The 15,392-nt window shown below is 52.1% G+C and overlaps 1 protein-coding gene across 13 annotated transcripts in view; it reads left to right on the top strand.

Moving 5' to 3' along the window:
* Positions 1 to 15,392, top strand: part of MBNL1 (muscleblind like splicing regulator 1) — a 51,346-nt gene that overhangs the window by 32,051 nt on the left and 3,903 nt on the right. For 2 of the 13 annotated variants that reach the window (XM_021393625.1, XM_021393638.1), the window contains 7 exons: positions 291 to 491; positions 5,471 to 5,728; positions 6,585 to 6,638; positions 7,509 to 7,662; positions 11,559 to 11,594; positions 12,289 to 12,383; positions 15,290 to 15,364. In XM_021393625.1, the coding sequence (XP_021249300.1) occupies positions 291 to 491; positions 5,471 to 5,728; positions 6,585 to 6,638; positions 7,509 to 7,662; positions 11,559 to 11,594; positions 12,289 to 12,383; positions 15,290 to 15,346 (855 nt within the window). In that variant the 3' untranslated portion in view covers positions 15,347 to 15,364. The remainder of the gene's footprint in view (positions 1 to 290; positions 492 to 5,470; positions 5,729 to 6,584; positions 6,639 to 7,508; positions 7,663 to 11,558; positions 11,595 to 12,288; positions 12,384 to 15,289; positions 15,365 to 15,392) is intronic. The other 11 variants (XM_021393634.1, XM_021393629.1, XM_021393626.1 and 8 more) reach the window with 11 other exon arrangements.

The raw sequence follows: 15,392 nt of genomic DNA, 5'->3' as shown, positions 1-15,392 counted from the left end.
TTATTTGGACATGGAGACAAAGAGCTGGGCAGAGCCCGACTGGCCCTGCCAGCACCGTGCCCTGCACTCAGTAAGGCAGCAGGTCCCCATCCTCACTGCAGCGCTTGGTACTGCAGCTTGCTGCCCTGTACTGCAGCCCTCATGCCAGTCCTTTCTCACCAGCACCAGACACCTGCACACGCTTTGGCTGCATTCTTCCGAGACCGGCGGACCAGTCCTGTGCCCATGAGTGCTGGGTGGCGGCATGGCAGGTGCCCGTACTTACGCGTGTGTCTCTGTTCTGCTTGCAGCCCATGTTCTCCGTCGCGCCCAGCCTAGCCACCAATGCCTCGGCTGCCTTCAACCCTTACCTGGGGCCCGTGTCCCCAGGGCTGGTGCCGGCGGAGATCCTGCCCACCGCGCCCATGCTGGTGGCGGGCAACCCTGGTGTCCCAGTGCCTGCTGCCGCCGCTGCTGCTGCGCAGAAGCTGATGAGGACGGACAGGCTGGAGGTAGGAGCCAATGGTAGCTGCTCCCGCGGTGCCAATCACTGTGTGTGCCAGGGAGGATGTAGTTCTCTGGCAAAAGCAAACCGCAAGCATCACCTCAGCTGATGGTGTCCTGCCTTGGCTGAGGGCAGGGAGAGCGCGCAGCCCCACGCCGTGCTTGCAGCTCTGCTCCTGATCCTGCAGCTCAGAGGGAAGCGGAGCACCAAGGGTGTCCTGAGGCCGCATTAATGTGTGTGCAGCAGCTGCTAATGGTCACGGGCGCAGGGCCTGCTGCAGCTGCCGGCCGGGAGCCGCTTCCAGCTCTGCCGTGTTCTTGCTCTGGGCACGTGCTGCTGGCATTGCCCGGCGCCTCTGTGTGCTCCTTTGCTGCGGTCCTGGCAAGTGCTGGTCCTCGCTGGCTCTCGCTCCCCCTTGCCCTGAATCTCTCTGATCTGAAAGGCTTGGCCGTGTCCTTGGTACCATATTGGCCTTGTGCTCGGAGCCAGCACCGTGCCATGCACTCGTGGTGCGGGTAGGTGACATCCCAGCAGGCGGTGTGACGCTGTGTGCCATACCCTCGGTGCCAGTGCAGGTGTGGGGCAGCACCCAGCAGCTCCCACATACTGTGTCACTACCACGGCATGTCTGCTCCCAGGACCGCAGGCGTCCGAGGGCACGGGGTGAGCTGATGTTGTGGAGCTGGTCCCTGCATGTGGTGGGAGCAGTGGCAGGGAATTGTTTTAGAGTGCAGCCAGCCGTAATGGTAGTGCCTTTCTACCTGCCTAGGCATCTGCAGTGATAGGGCATGCTTCTGCTGACGGGGGCCACGAGCACCTTCTGCTCATTGGCATCACCTCGGCAAGCAGCAGGCTGTGGGCGTGTGCTGTGAGGCACAGCGGGCAGTGAGCTGCCCAGTGCCGCTGTTCCCGGATGTCACATCCACACAGGTGCCCTCCTGCAGGGTCACAGCACTTCCCAATGGAGTTGGTGTGTCAAAGGAAAGAGCTCCTTGGAGCGCATTCAGGTTGCAGGAGGGGCGGCCTCGCTGGGCAGGCACGTCACCCGCTGTGAGAGTTTTCTCCTCAGCCAGCTCTTTATTTCACAGTGGACACTTACCAGAAAGGGATTAAAATAAAATGCTGTTAGATAAACTCCTAAATGAGCCACATTGGGCTCAGAAATAAAACTTGGAGAGAGGTGTCTCCAAGCACCCTGCCTGCAGCCAGGGACGCAGGGGAGGGGGCTGCAGCAGTTGAACCCCTGCCTGCACGCCTGGCCCTCCGCTGGCAACGCGTTCTGTCTCTACAGTTCAGAGAGGGGCTGAGCTGCTGGGCCACAGTCCTCCACACAAGAGGGAGCTGTGAGAATGTTATTCTCACAATTAGAAAAAGTCTGTAGGAATACCTGAAATCAGGTATTTTTCCCGATTACATCATTTCCTGATATCCCAGCCTGCCAGCAGCTGCAGCTTCTCTGCTGTGATTACATTTACCTTGGCTGGCTGTGCAATTCAGTGATGCCCTTGTCCTTGGAGGAGGGCTGTCCCTCCCCCTCTGACCCCAGCCCATGCCTCCCTAGCAGGCCTTCCCGTGGCCCTGCCCTCACCATGCAGCTCCCTGAGCCCAGTCTCCTGCTCCCCTCGAGCTGCGTGGTTCTGCTGTGACCAGGAGCCCGCCCCAGTGCAGCTGCTGTGCAGCTCCACGCTGCTCCCACACACGTGCAGTGCCTGCTGTGGGCAGGGGCTGCTGCTCCTCCTTTTTTTTTTTCCCTCAGCAAATGCAGCTGCAATACTTTAATATGTAGGGAATGTGGCAGTGCTGTCCAGTGTAGCAGTTGTTTAATCTGAGCTATCTAGATTTAGTGTACGAATGACGAATCAGCACGTACTTTTTATGAAGAGTAAATCAATGTTATGTGTTTTATTGATTAGAAAAATGCAGAGCCGATTGGAAAGATTTTACCTCCCAGCAGCTGGCATGCTCCAAGCAGTGTGTGGCTTCTGCTCCTTGCACTGCCACCGTGCTGCCATTTGTTCTTCCTGACTGCAGAGCTTTATATGGTTGGCTCTCTCTCTTGGAATGAGCAGTCCCATGAAAAAATAACCATGTGATGTTAGCATCTAATCTTGGACTATGATTTGTTCTGGTTAGAATTTTAAATACTTATTTTCAAGACTGATGTACTCAGTTGTTAATTCAGCTGGCACACGTGTTCCAGGCTACTGAATCACACTGTCCCACAGCAGAGAGCTCTTCACACACATGCCCAGGGCTCAGGAAAGCAGCAGGGCTCAGTGTTGTCATGGGCAGCTGTGGGTGCTGGTGGGGCTCGGCTGCTGCCTGCTCCTGCTGCAGGTCTCCTTCAGAAGTCTTGGTGCACACTGCCCATGCTGACGGTGAGCAGATGTGCAGTGGTCATTGGCCGCTCACTGAAGGCATCGGGCCCAGGGTGGAAATTTCCTGGATTCAGAAATTCCTGCAGCTCCCCTCACGTTCCTGCCCAGCCATGGAGATCCTGACCAGAAGCTGGCTCTTCTGGTAAACAAGAAGAGAGGCCGCAAAGGAGGGGAGGTGGGGGAGGAAGGAGCTGCCCGCTGCCCTCTTAGTTCACAAGCATGTTTCCCTCTGAGTGCTATCATTTTCTATTCAAAGTATTCGAGAATCAGAACAGCTACAGTCAAGCTGCTGTTCCCTGCATGCTTCACAGATGCCATTTTTTGCTGGAAAAAAAGCAGCTTGCAGGTTCTTAGAGACTTGAGACTAGAGATACTCGTGACATGCTGCATGACAGTGCAGCCCTTCTGATAAGTTCAGTGCAGGGGAGGAGGCAAAAGAAGAGGCTGCGGGGGGGCACTGTGCCATCCGGGTGAGAGGCAGTTCTCTTGGCCGGCGGCTACAGTCCTGTGGCTCCCTGCCAGCATCTTAGGTTCTGTTTGTGCTTCTTAGCTTACTGAGTGGAAAATGATGATGCTAATTACAGAGCTACTAATAAACAAACAGATAAACACTCTCCAGATCTGAAAGGCTAGACTGCATCTCGTGCTTCTATGCTTCTCTCTGCTCCAGCAGATGAGTGATATATTACTGTGTGCCTATGGCAAGAAGTAACACCGTTTTCTTTGTTTGCTTGTAAGTAAACAAGAATTGGAAACACTTGGCTAGCATCGCAGTGGCTCAAAAGCCAGTGCAGGTCGTCCTGGTTAGAAGGCGCAGTGGCTTCATGGCTCATGTCTGGTGCTGTGAGCCGTGGTCAGAGATGGGCAAACACCACTGTGAGCCGGGCATTGTCCTGTTGGCCACTGTGTGACAGCTCTGTGAAAGCTGGTGCTGTGCATGCCAAGGTCTGTGCCCAGTTATTCCAGGCTTCTAGTCATTTTCCTTTGGCTTTTAACTGGGTTAAGTTTCCTTACCTCTCTGTGCGTTTTCTTTTTCTCTCTCTCTTTTTCTGTGTATTTTGTGTGTCATCTTTGGGTTATTTATTGAGCAGTTCCTGCTTACGCGCAGAGTTGTTCTGAGACCTTAGTTCTGTGGATTACCAGTGCAGAAGATGAGCAGAGGCAGACAGCTCATGTTTGTTGCATCTTTTATCTTTAGAGCAAAAGGCTTTCCTAGACTTCTAGCAAATAATCAAATGAAATTATTCATTCCTGTCTAGTTAGGAGGCCTGTGTTTGGGTAAAAGACACTGATTTACAGCCCGGAAGGCATTCACAGGCAATGGAAGGGAGCTGAGGCCTGGCCAGGAACCAATCGGCCCGAAAGTCATCCAGTAAGCAAGTGGTTGTTTGCTAGCTGAGGAATGCACCCAGCCCGTTCCATGTGTGCTACAACAACAGCCCCGTGAGCACTGAGCCGCGAGCGGCAGGGTGGTGGGGATGGAAGAGGAAGGGAGGTGCCCTGGCTGGCTTGGGTCGGTGTGTTTGCTGCCAAACATACATCCACAGCCTTTGTCACCGTATGGAAAAAAGGCTATAAATAGGGATATACTGGAATGACCGTGGAGAAAGGGTGCTCCCTGTGAGCAGGTCCGCGTGTGACAGGGTGCCTGTTCTTGGGGTGTCGTTCCCGAGCTGTGGGTGATGAGCAGCTGGGCCAGAAGCAGCACAGCAGCTAGAAAGCAGCCAGCATGCTGGCAGGGATGAAGAGCCAGTAATCAGCAGAGTCTGGTTTGTTGTATGGATTGGAGCCAAGGGTCTCGAGGAAGTGCTGCTGATCCAGGCTCACGGCACCCACTTTTAAAAGGAAATTCCACCTACTAAAGCAGTTTTATTTTTTTACAGACTTGCTTTTGTTTCCTTCTGTTTCCTATAACTTTTGAAATCTAAAATGACAGGTGCATTTTTGTTTGTGATTTCTGAAGAGCTGGCCATGAATAGAACACGTGCCATTTTCTTAAGCAGAATGTTTCCAAGGTGTGTGAGGTGGGGCCAGTGCTGCTGGCACTGGGATGCAGCCAGTGGTGGTGCTCGGTGCCATCTGGTGCCATGTGGTGGTGGCAGTAACACGGCTGCAGTCTGCAGCCTTGCCAGTCCCCCGGCATGGTTCTACTGCTCTGCTCATGGCGTGGCTGTGCCAAGCTGGTGGCAGCTCTGCTGCTCCCTTCCATGGCCCGAGCTCCACAGCCCCACGTGGCGGTGCCGCTCCGTGTTACTCATGGCAGCCATGGGGAGCCGGCAGCACCGTGCATGCTCAGCACAGCGCAGGGGCCTGCCCAGCACGGCCCCGCTGCCTTGTGAATGGCCAGGGAGAGGCAGAGAGCAGGTGCTGCTGGACCCCACCATGCCGAAGGGGATCTCTGGGAATGGGTCACAAGCACACTTCTGAAAGCAAATACCAGCCCTGAGTGGGGCTCAGTGGGGCCAAAGTAAGGCCTGCTGTGTGTGTGGCTCTCGGCACCGCCGCTCCCGGTGTTCCCTGGCACCACGAGCGCTCCTGTTGGCGAGCCCGGCGCTGTGCTGACGGGGTGGGATGGCCGCCGGGCTGAGCTCTCCTCCCGGTGTTGCAGGTGTGTCGGGAGTACCAGCGCGGGAACTGCAACCGGGGCGAGAACGACTGCCGGTTTGCTCACCCCGCCGACAGCGCCATGATCGACACCAACGATAACACCGTTACGGTCTGCATGGATTACATCAAAGGGAGATGCTCACGGGAAAAGTGCAAATACTTCCACCCTCCAGCACATCTGCAAGCCAAGATCAAGGCTGCCCAGTACCAGGTTAACCAGGCTGCAGCTGCCCAGGCAGCAGCGACGGCGGCTGCCATGGTGAGTTGGGAAGCCGCATCTGACGGTACGAGCGCGCCGAGAGGGAGCGAGCAGCGTTAGCTACTGTCACTGGGACATGCTCGGGGTCCCAGCTGGTATGGGGTGCAGCGAGCTGCCCCAGCACATGGTGCCAGACTGGCTCTTGCAGAGTTTCAGGCCGTTACAGTATGTCACTAATTCTGCCTGCTGGTGTATGGAGTACATGTACATATACATGTGCATATGTGTGTGTGTGCATACATGTATATAGAGTCTATCGTATGTTTGTATGTGGGTAGATGCATACCTATCTCGAGGCACAGATAGACCCATGGTGGTGAGCTGCTGCCAGGCTGCGTGCATGGCAGAGTAGCTTGAGGCCACAGCCACCCTGCACCCGCGGCAGGCAGCACGGGCGGGCTGCTGGAGCCAGCACTCAGCTGGGCCCGGCACAGTGCGGGGCCTGGCTCTGGCAAGTGGCCAGTGCGGTGTGGGGTCCCCAGCCACATGCAGGCCCTGATGGCACTGGGGCCCTGGCCTCATCCAGGCCCCGGTGGCTCACAGGCCCTGGCCACCCAGGCCCTGGCTGTGCCTTCCGTACGTGTGAGCGCAGGGAGGGTGTGGGGTGCCAGGGTGCGGTGCAGGGCACATGGGGGCTGGCTCCGGGAGCCCCCCGTCCCGCTGCCCCCGCCGCCCCGATGTGCATGCCTAGTCTTGTTACCGTTGTACACGGCATCCGGTGATTTGTTTTTATTTGTTTTTTCTCACCTACCCAAATGCACTGCTGCCCCCATGATGCACCTCTGCTTGCTGTTTATGTTAATGCGCTTGACCCCACTGGCCATTGCCATCATGTGCTCGCTGCCTGCTAATTAAGACTCAGTCGGCTGTCAAATCACTGAAGCGACCCCTCGAGGCAACCTTTGACCTGGTACTATGACCTTTCACCTTTTAGCTTGGCATGTAGCTGTATTGTAGAGTCGAGTTGGGGGTTAACGTGCAGAGTCCGAAAGCTCCCGGATCCCTCCCTCCCTGCCTGATGGGTATGGGGGCAGCAGGGCCAGGCCCCATGGCAACCTCAGCCTGTGCAGGCCCTGCCACCCCCTGCCCTGCCCTCCCATCCCATCCCATCTCTCCCATCCCATCCCCTCCAATCCCCATCCCATCTGATTCCATCCCTTCCCATCCCCATCCTATCTGTCCTGTTGCTGTCCCATTCCCGTCCCATCCCCGGGAGCCGCGAGGGCCGGGCCCGGCGCAGGGCGCGTTGGCATGGCTTGGTGGCGCTGCGGCGTGGAGGCGGCTGGGGGTGCCGGCATGCGGCGAGCTCTGCATGCCAGGCAGGCGCTGGGGCCGGGAGTGGGGTAGTGCCGGCAGCGCCGCACCGATTAACATCGCTTCTACGTGTTGATCCTCATGGAGCTCGCAGCGCTGCTTCCCCCTGCCCAATAGCCTTGCTCCTCGCCCAAGCCCTGAAGCTTTACCGTAGCGTAATAGTTACTCCAGTTCTTATAATGCGTGGCTCCGACACGTCTCCCTGTACTGCTGCCATGGTAGGCCGAAGTAGTGCTCCCCTGTGAAGCTTTGACCTCGCCTTTTATTTGGTAGTTAAGTCTGCTACGCTGCTTGCTTGCTCATGGATAAACATGGTGCTGCCTGGTTTTTTTGCCTTCTACTGATTTTTCTTTTCTCTTTTCTCTCTTCTCTTTTTGTCTCCCTCCCATCCTCCTCCACATCCCACACCCTCACCCTTTTTTTTTTTTTTTACTGGACTGTATTTTTATGCCCATCCACCATTCAGGGAATTCCTCAAGCTGTACTTCCCCCATTACCAAAGAGGCCTGCGCTTGAAAAAACCAATGGTGCCACCGCAGTGTTCAATACTGGTATTTTCCAATACCAGCAAGCTCTTGCCAACATGCAGCTGCAGCAGCACACAGCCTTTCTCCCACCAGGTAAGTGCTGCCGCGTGCCTGGCGGGGCGGGAGGGCGGGAGCTTTGGGCCAGCACCAGCTGCCGTGCGGTGCCGCGGTGCGGCTGTGCCGAGCGGAGGATGCTGGCGAGGAGGCTGCTTCCCTCCCGGTGCTTTTCGGAGGCTGGGTGGGTGTTTTCCTCTCTAACATAAAAATCAGCACCGTGCTCTGTCCTCCCAAATCAGAACTGGAAATCTTTTCTCTCATTCCTCTTTCCCTCAATTAACTTTTCTTTATGACACATCTCTTCAGCTCTTGTGTTTGTTTCTGTTTGCTGTGAGACCCCTTTGCTTTCCTGTGCTTAGAGGCAGGTGTGAGTCAAAACTGGAGGGTTTTGTTTCAGTTTCGGTGCAGTGGTCATAAGGCCCAGCTAGGCAGTCTCACAGATAGCTGACCGTGAACGTGTAGGCAGTCAGGATCCACGCCTCCACCGCCAGAGCCTCAGGGCTGTTCAGCTAAGCAGAACTGAGGTGCACTTGATTTTGATCCAACACAACCACAGTTACACTTATCCTAGTGCAGCTGCTAATGCATTGATGCCTGTGCTACACACATAAGCAGAAATCCCTTTGAAGTAAACGAGACATAAAGCTTGAATATAGCTTTGGTTCTGCAAACAGCACTTCATGCAGAAGCATATTTTAGCCCACTCTGTGAGCTTCTGCCTGTATTAATGCAGGTGAGTCAGGTTTTTCCACATGAACCCCACGTTAGAGAAGCACTGTCGGTCTAGGAGGTAAGTGATGGAAAGCAGGGGGGACGTCTGACAGATACATCCTCAAAACTGGAAGGAGCCTGAGGACAGCTCTTTGTAACTCAGACTAGCTGAGGGAGGGGAGAAAGGAAAATGGAACTGTTGAGTCTCTACCCAAACATTTTCAGATGCGCATTCTGAGGAATTTGGTGCAATGCCTTTTACCATTCTTTCTTAATGGTAGAATTTTGGCATATAGTGATTTAAATGGCAAAAAATTATTTGTTTGATGTAGTGGATGGTAATAACTTACTTGGATTCCAAAAATTCATTGTAACCGCTAGCGTGTATTAGCAGAAGCTTCGGGAGGTCAACGGGAAGGCTTTGACTGAGCAGACACGAGGCCAGGTCTCTAGCCCATGTTCTAAAATACAGACCAAATATATAAGCAATCACAGCCCATCCTGCTGATACTAAACAATTTCACAAGTTTGTTTTGGTAAAGAGTGACTGATGTAGTTATCTGTAGACGTTTTCTGCTTCCATTAAATCGAGGGGGTTTGGCTGGTTTCTGGAAGTATTCAAACTGCTTTGAATTGTGCCCTTCAAACTTAGAAACTCGGGTTATAGTTTGTGTACACCAGACCTCATCGGCACAGCCTACCTTTTTACTTAGCTAACCTGCTGCGAAACCTGTAGGAGCTGGCACAGCAGTTCTTGATGCTTCACTTGAACTGCCTTGGCCACTCAAGTGTAGCATATGCCCAACAAGAGGAATAAGGTCAGGGCAGGGAGGGACCATCAGTGCCAGTGCACCCCCAAGGGAGCCGATGTTGCAGAGCCTGCTCTCCGGGGGCCTGGTGTCACAGGGCGTGCTCTCAGGGGGCCTGCTCTCTGGGGACCTGGTGTCACAGGGCCTGCCCTCTGGGCTGCCAGAGCTCCCCAGCATGGCCAGTGGCTGGAGGCATTGCAGGCACAGAGGGGAGCGCTGATGGTGCTGGCTCTCCGAGGTGAGCTGAGCTGGCTGTGCGGCCAGTCCTGGCCTGTGCATGCCCACTGTGTACGGGAGGGCTCTGAGAGTAGAATTCTCAGCAGGGAGGCACCTGTGTGTAGGCTGCTCCCGGGGGCTCCGCCACCGCTCTGCTGCTGCCCAATGGGAGCTGCTGGGCACTGCCCCGTGGGGCTGCCGGGAGCTGTGGAAGCGCAGAGTTCCATGTGCAAGGGAGGAAAGCGCCGGGCGTCTGCAGTCGCTCTCCCGGACAGGAGCACTGGTGCTGTGAGGGGACACATCCCATTGGGATTTTCTAGACTGGGCAGAGTATAATAGGCTGAGAGAAACAATGTGAAGGGGAGAAGAAACTGCTTAAGCCACTGGTGAACTTAGAATGTTCATCAGATTAGCTGTATTCCACTGCTGAAATGGTCGGGAAGTGAGGTGGCCGTCAGTTACTGGCACATCCTTGCATTAATGCTCTGCCTTGTGCTGAGCAGCTCGGGAATGTCTGCAACTGGGCATCTATTATTCATGTGTTCTCATTAGTCAGAGCTTTTGAAGTTGAGATGAATATTAAGGTCACAGCAAAAATGGTTTTTATTACTGGTAAGAGGGTCATACAGCGTTGTATCTTCATATTTGCACATCATTGCACCCTAGTTAGGATTTTCGTCTCTGTCTTAAGTTCATCTGCTGTGATTTCCATCCAGAACTTCGTGCACTGGTTGTAATGCTAATGATGATAACTCAGACTGCAATTTTGAGCTGAAAAGCTTCACAGGGACATTGCAGAGAGTCATTACAAAAATCTAACCTGTTTTTAGTATGTAGGCCTAATTATGCACAGAATGATCTAATGTTCGAGATATAATGAAGCGTGTACTATCTTATAAATAGGGCTCTTCTTTGGAGAGGCAGAACTCAAAGGTTCTTCTGTAAATCCTCATTAACACCCGAGTGTCAGAAGCATGACTGAGAAAACAGTTCTACTCATGTTTGTACTTCATGGCCAAACGTTGTTCCATTTTTTAATCTCATAAGCGGTCCCACTGACATCAGCAATGATTCACACGGGGGGAAGTCAGGAAAGATACACTTCTTTTAACCTTTCTTTGTGAGTATTTTCCATCTTTTCCATTACACAGAAATAGATCAGTAATTAGGAAGCAGAATTATTCCCTTTTCTTTGTAGCCCTGCAGACACAGTGATGACAGGGAATAACCTTGTCCCTGGCAGTAGTGCTGTTGACTGACTCTTCTCCTGCTTACTTCAATGCTTCTGAGGCCGTGCGTGCCCCTAATACAACACTGGGACCCTGCAGAGCAGTGCCCTGTGCCCACAGCTCCATGGAACACCAAAGCAGCCCTGCAGCAGCTCCCACTGACAGCTCCATTTCCATTGCAATTCCTGGATTTCAGGACTTAGCTTAGTTTCTGCTGCATCAAGCTTAATTAGAAATTTATTAAATAAAAAAGTAAATATTTTATTAAAAAACGGATATTCTGAAACGTCAGCATTCAAATCAAAATAGAATCAAAAATAAAAAAGCCTGAGTTGAGTGATGGAAGGCATTTTACAATTAGCAGCTTATTGTCATTTTACAGTTGTTACCTTCATGTTCATAAAGTTCCTTGTGGCTCTGTTGCTGAAGGGAAGGATCCAGCAGGTGCTGTCACCTGCACAGCCAAAGGGGAGCTGCAGGGCCCCAGGAGCACTGCCTGCAGCACGGACCTGGGCTACTGCATTCAGGTGCAATTGCAGTTGAGTCTTTGCTGTATCCGAGGAAACCCAGTTAGAGAGCACTGCAACACTTCTGTCAGCAGGCAGAGAGATTAGAACAGCAGTGAGGTTCAGCTGCAGGATGCCCTCGTAGCAGTGCTGGTGCTCCAGTCACAGAGGCGAGCACAGCCGCACACCCAGCTCAGTCCCACAGCCAGCTCAGCCCCATACCCGAGCTCAGCCCCAGCCCCACACCCAGCTCAGCCCGCTTCTCCCTTTCTGAAGGCCAGTTCTGATGGATCACTGTGCTGTGTGTGGTTTGATTGTGCTGACGGTTTCGTGCCACTGTTCCCATAATAACAATTTTTCTTCTTTGTTCAAATGAAATTTTCTAATGACACGTGTGATGGGTTGTTTTAATTCTTTTCCCTTTCCAAATCCACCTTCCTGTTGCAATGCATGATGGGCAGGCTCAATATTGTGCATGACACCCGCTACAAGTGTTGGTAGGTGCCAGCTTTGTTTCTTGATTATCTTAAACCTGTGGTGCAGCTCACGGACCCTCAAAATCCACTGCTAGATCGTAACTTGTAGCTCCTGTGCCAATCCATCCCCTCAGCCTCCCGCACTAACACCTGTCAATTAAATGCACTGGTTTTATTTAATTGACACGGACACATAGATGTTGTCAGTCCCGTACAGCAGTTGTTTGAATTGCACATGGTTCCTTGGTGGATTTTGATTGGACTATGAGTTCCAGTGTTTAGAAACTATCTCGTTTTAAATAAAGACTGTCTTGCTATAGCGACGTAGAAGTATACTGTCCTTCAACAAGATTAATTTCTGTTTCTAGTAAATATTTGGGTTGAATTTTTTAAAGACAAAAACATGTAAGTGTAAGGGCATTTAAAAATTCTTCTGTTGATTTTTGTACTGAAATGATGAAGCTTGTTTGTGTCGATTTCTCGATTTGATGGTAACAAGCGTTTTCCCCTTTTTTTCTCTTTCATTTCCCTCCCCTCTCTCTCCCCGGCATGTTGTCCTGCTTTGCACTGTGGTTGCATGTCACGCGCTGCCAATGACGTCTCGGGCTTTTTGCTGTGATAAATACCATGCTCAATGATCCTACCACATGTCGCTCTGGTTCCCATACTGCTACACTCTTCTGTATGTTTGCTTATATGATTTTCCTTCCGAAAGTTCCCATGGTGCACGGTGCTACGCCAGCCACTGTGTCTGCAGCAACAACATCTGCCACAAGTGTTCCCTTCGCTGCAACAGCCACAGCCAACCAGGTTTGCTAATTTACAGCTTTGTTCCTTACAGACATCTTGAAATCAGTGCTTTAATGAGCATGGGGGTTTTGATTATGCCTCTTGTTGGCCTACACATTCTCTGTAAGATCTGCAGCACAGCTTAATGAGCCTTTATCCATGCTCCAAAGGTGCTGCAGTTCCATTTCTGATGCTAAAAATAATCGATAATAGAGTTTCTGACTCAGTCTCAACATTTATGGGCCGTGCTGCTTATTTCTGCTCTCAGAGATGCAAAGAGAAAGGGATAATACAAGGAACCCATTACTTATTTCTATTTCTGTGAAGCCTAGGGTTCCTCCTTGTGCAGAGCTCCACTCAGATCAGTACAACTTTTGTGCAGAGGGGTGGCAGGTTCAGGATTGTAACGCTGAATTTAGCAGTCTGACCATGTTCTGACTCTCCTCAGCTCTTCCAAAAGTAAAACAAAGACATTTGGGCCTGAGCCATACAGAAGCAGGTTTTAAGCTTTTGTTTCTGCTTGTGATTCTGCTAGGCAAGGGCCGATTACTTTCTGCACTAGACAATCTTTTGTTGATAAAATGCCCAGCAAAATCTGACTTTATTTTCTGATAGTTAGCCCAGTTGTTTCCATGCTTGGATGAATTTTGGGAAAAAAAAGAACAGTTATGTTGAATGAGCCATCAGAAATCCTCCCAGGAAAGCCCCAGAGGCTGCGGTGAGGATGAGCACCATGACTGGGGAGCGGAGCGGCCCCGGGGGCTGCGCCTGCATGGCCGGGCTGCGGGAGAGCTGCCCGCAGAGTCTGTGGCTGCAGGTGCAACAGGAGAAGCTTTTAAATGACAGTCTTGTTTTTCTTAGAAAAACAAAAGATTTTGTGAGTTGTACTAGAAAATGAGAATTGCCATATGTCCCTAAGCCGTCAGTTCTGCTCTGAGTGGGGAATCACACACGTGCCTTTTAGAAGAGGGGAGGAAACGTTGCCCGTAATGTGTTGCAGGCGTTGCTTTGTATCGGTGTTGATCCTGGCAGTGGAGGTCAGTTTGTGAGGCAGGCTCACTGAGGCCAAGCTCCAGCTCCCCGAGCCCCCGCAGTGCCCCCCGCCCATGCAGTGGTGCTGGGGCCACTTAGCACCCAAGGGTGCTGTTCCAGGGGTGATACTACTGCAGGACACACAGGACTGGCGGCCCAGGCCTTACAAGCGCCCTAGTGTTTTACATCCCCAAACAGAGCTCCCGTGGCTCTGCCTTTCAAAGGGAGATGTTTGCCGGGTGGCCATGTCCTGGGTGCAAACCAGCAGGAGAACTGCTGGGTGTTGGGGAGGGCCAGCCTGGGGCTACAGCTGCCTCTGCTTGCGTGTCACCGGAGCATCTCAGTGCCGCAACAGACTGCACAGTGCAGTTAATTTAAGGATTTGTCCTTAGGTTCTCCATTAGTGCACAGAGAACAAGTCAAGCCACAGAGAATCGTCATCAATTTTAAAATCTTTGTCCAAATTGCTATGCGCTTTCCCAAACAGATCGCAGGGAAGCTTTCCGTTGTAGAAATGGATCATTTCATGCATCTCCTCCCTGGAGCCTCATAACACACTTAGTAAAGTACCGCAGCCAAACCTCAATATATACATATATAATGAATATATGTATATACCATGTGAGCAATGCTAAAGTTATTTACCGCCACACGATGCAATGTGCATGCATGCCAAAGTCTTCAGATCTGGCCCTTCATCTTCACTGACTGGTGTTGGAGGTCCCTGCCATGTCCCGCCAGCACCGCCCCGATGCTCTCCACAGCTGGGTGCGCCAGCCTGTCTGCAGCAGTAGGAAAATGGTACGAGACAATTCCTTACCCTCGAGGCATTTCTGTGCAAGTTAGCAGTGCGGTGGAGCTGTGTGATGCTGGTAGGGGAGGAGAGGGAAAAGGGGTGGAGGAAACGGCGCCGAGAGCTAGTGCCGGTTTGGATAAGAGAAGTCCTCTTCATTGCCTTTCCTGCTTGGATTAATAGGCTAGTGTTTGTGCCCACTAAGGAAAGAGTGTTTGCAAGTGCAGCAGCTGTTTGTGGCCGTACGGAGCTGTTCTGTGTGCTGTGCCCGAGCACATCTTCCTGCACGTGAACAGATCTATTTGCTCCATCCAGCAGGACCTCCTTTTCCTCTCTGTAACGCACAGTTCCTCTGGTCCTGTGTGCATCAGTGTTCTCCTCACTAAGGCCGGACCTGCAGGCTCTGCCGAGGCACCGCGCTGCGCAGCGCTGCACAGCTGGGGCCCGGGCCCGGCACTGGGGGCAGGGTGTACGTTCTCTCACCCGTACTGCTTGTAGCCCACTGGCATCTTAACTTTGTTTTAAAGAAGAAAGGAAAACGAGTTGATGGGACAATTAAGAAGCCATGTAGTGAGTTCTGTCTGTGCAAACGGAGATTTTGAGAAGCGTTCCACTGCTGGGGGCCGTCCCAGCTCCGCAGCCAGGTGCTGCGCGGTGTGTTCTCCCCCAGCCCGGGGCGATGGGGCTGGCCCCAGGGACACGGAAAGCAGGAGCACTTCACAAAATCAGACTGAAACAAGGCCGGGGTGGGATTTATCATTTTAAATGATACGCTGAAAGCACTGAATTTTGTGTAGGCCAACAAAAAGGGCAATTTTCAATTACCGCACTGCATGACCTTTGTAGATTTTAACTTCTGTTGTTGCCTCAATGACCAATAATACTTATTTGTATTTGTCAGTAGTACTTAACACAATGTTTTCCCATTTTAAGTTGCTATTGTAGCACTTCAGTTGACTTTAACTTATAGTTACAATGTAAAATCCACCAACTCACAGCTGGTCCTCGCTTTTCCAGACTGTTATGTTCTGTAGCAAAATACTGCCTCTCCGGGTTGGCTCATGGCACACGTTACTCATTGTTTACATTTTTTTACCTATAGATACCCATAATATCTGCCGAACATCTGACTAGCCACAAGTATGTTACACAGATGTAGACATTTTGTCATCAAACAGTAAGTTTCCAATGTGTTGTCGCTTGCA

Source organism: Numida meleagris, chromosome 4 (assembly GCF_002078875.1).
Source record: "Numida meleagris isolate 19003 breed g44 Domestic line chromosome 4, NumMel1.0, whole genome shotgun sequence".
Taxonomy (NCBI): domain Eukaryota; kingdom Metazoa; phylum Chordata; class Aves; order Galliformes; family Numididae; genus Numida; species Numida meleagris.
This window is presented reverse-complemented; position numbering and strand designations above follow the sequence as displayed.